Source organism: Numida meleagris, chromosome 24 (assembly GCF_002078875.1).
Source record: "Numida meleagris isolate 19003 breed g44 Domestic line chromosome 24, NumMel1.0, whole genome shotgun sequence".
Lineage (NCBI taxonomy): Eukaryota > Metazoa > Chordata > Aves > Galliformes > Numididae > Numida > Numida meleagris.
Genome location: NC_034432.1, coordinates 1,420,687 through 1,421,797, shown reverse-complemented (window position 1 = coordinate 1,421,797; position 1,111 = coordinate 1,420,687). Strand labels below are relative to the sequence as shown.

Sequence of the window (1,111 nt, the reverse complement as noted above, 5' to 3'; positions counted from 1 at the left end):
CTCCGCGGCGCTTCCGCTTCCTGAGAAGCCGCAGCGGAACGGGTCGCGGCGGGGCCGGCGGGCGCTTCGCCGCGTCCAGCCGCTTTCCTGTCTCGTAGGCGGGCGGCGGGATGGCGCTCTCGCTAAAGATGCTGCCCTGCAAGAAGAGGAGAGCGGCGGCCGCCGGTCCGCACAGCCCGCGGGAGCGGGGCGGCAGCGGGGAGGACGGGGAACCGCCGCCGGCCGGAGCCGTCTCCTCAGCGGTGGCCGCCGCCGTGTGGAGGACCCCCGCGGAGGCGCTGCCCAGAGGCGGGAAGCGGCCGTCTCCGGAGGGGAACGAAGGCCGCCCCGGCACCGCGGAGCCGTGCGCTGCTCCCCCCGAACGCAGCGAGGACGCGAAGCGCCTGGAAGGGGGGAAGGAAGGTAAGGAAGGCAGTGCGCTGCCGAAACGCGCGGGGGTCCCGCGGGGCTGTCCCCTGTGAGGCCTCGGGTGTGGGCCCTGTGTGGGGCCTCGGCCGTGAGGGGGCGGCGGGAGCACCGGGAGACCTCCGGCCGCGTTTGTGCCCTTCGCTTTTGTCGTCTTTCGCTCTGCCGTGTTTCTATCTCAAAAGTTGTTTTTCTCCCTGAAAACCTCCGAAAGCGAATGGGGACCACTAGCGACTCTGCCACACGCGGCTTCTTCCAAATCTCCAGTCAGACTTCACGCACTTCCCTGGTACCATCTTTGGGTTTCCTCCCCTATGGACCTCGTGCAGTGGTCAGTCCCGATAATCACTTTCAGAAAAAGAGATTTTTGCCCTGTGTGCGATACGTAACTTCCAGTGCAGCTGCAGAGGCGGCTCTCCAAAGCCAGGCCTCAGCTTGGGACAGCTGTCCTGCCTTTCATTTTTCAAAACAAATGGTCTGCGGTGAAACGCCAGGAGGTGGCACCTATCTGACACAGGGCTTTTTTTGCCTCTCAGGCTGTGTGGAGAGTTCTAGGGAGCAGTGGGCTCGGCTGCTGTGAGCTCCGTGAGAAGAATTTCTGATTGCAGCAGTACTCATTTTATATCTCTGGTCTTTGTCTGCTGACATAAGTGCTTGGCATCTGCTTTCCCACACTGCCTGACTGTTCTTTTTTTTTTTTTTTTTT

The 1,111-nt window shown here is 62.4% G+C and overlaps 1 protein-coding gene across 2 annotated transcripts in view; it reads left to right on the top strand.

The window, feature by feature from the left end:
• Positions 17-1,111, top strand: part of LOC110387903 (GON-4-like protein) — a 21,280-nt gene continuing 20,185 nt past the window's right edge. For both annotated transcript variants that reach the window (XM_021376603.1, XM_021376604.1), the window contains exon 1: positions 17-402. In XM_021376603.1, the coding sequence (XP_021232278.1) occupies positions 111-402 (292 nt within the window). In that variant the 5' untranslated portion in view covers positions 17-110. The remainder of the gene's footprint in view (positions 403-1,111) is intronic.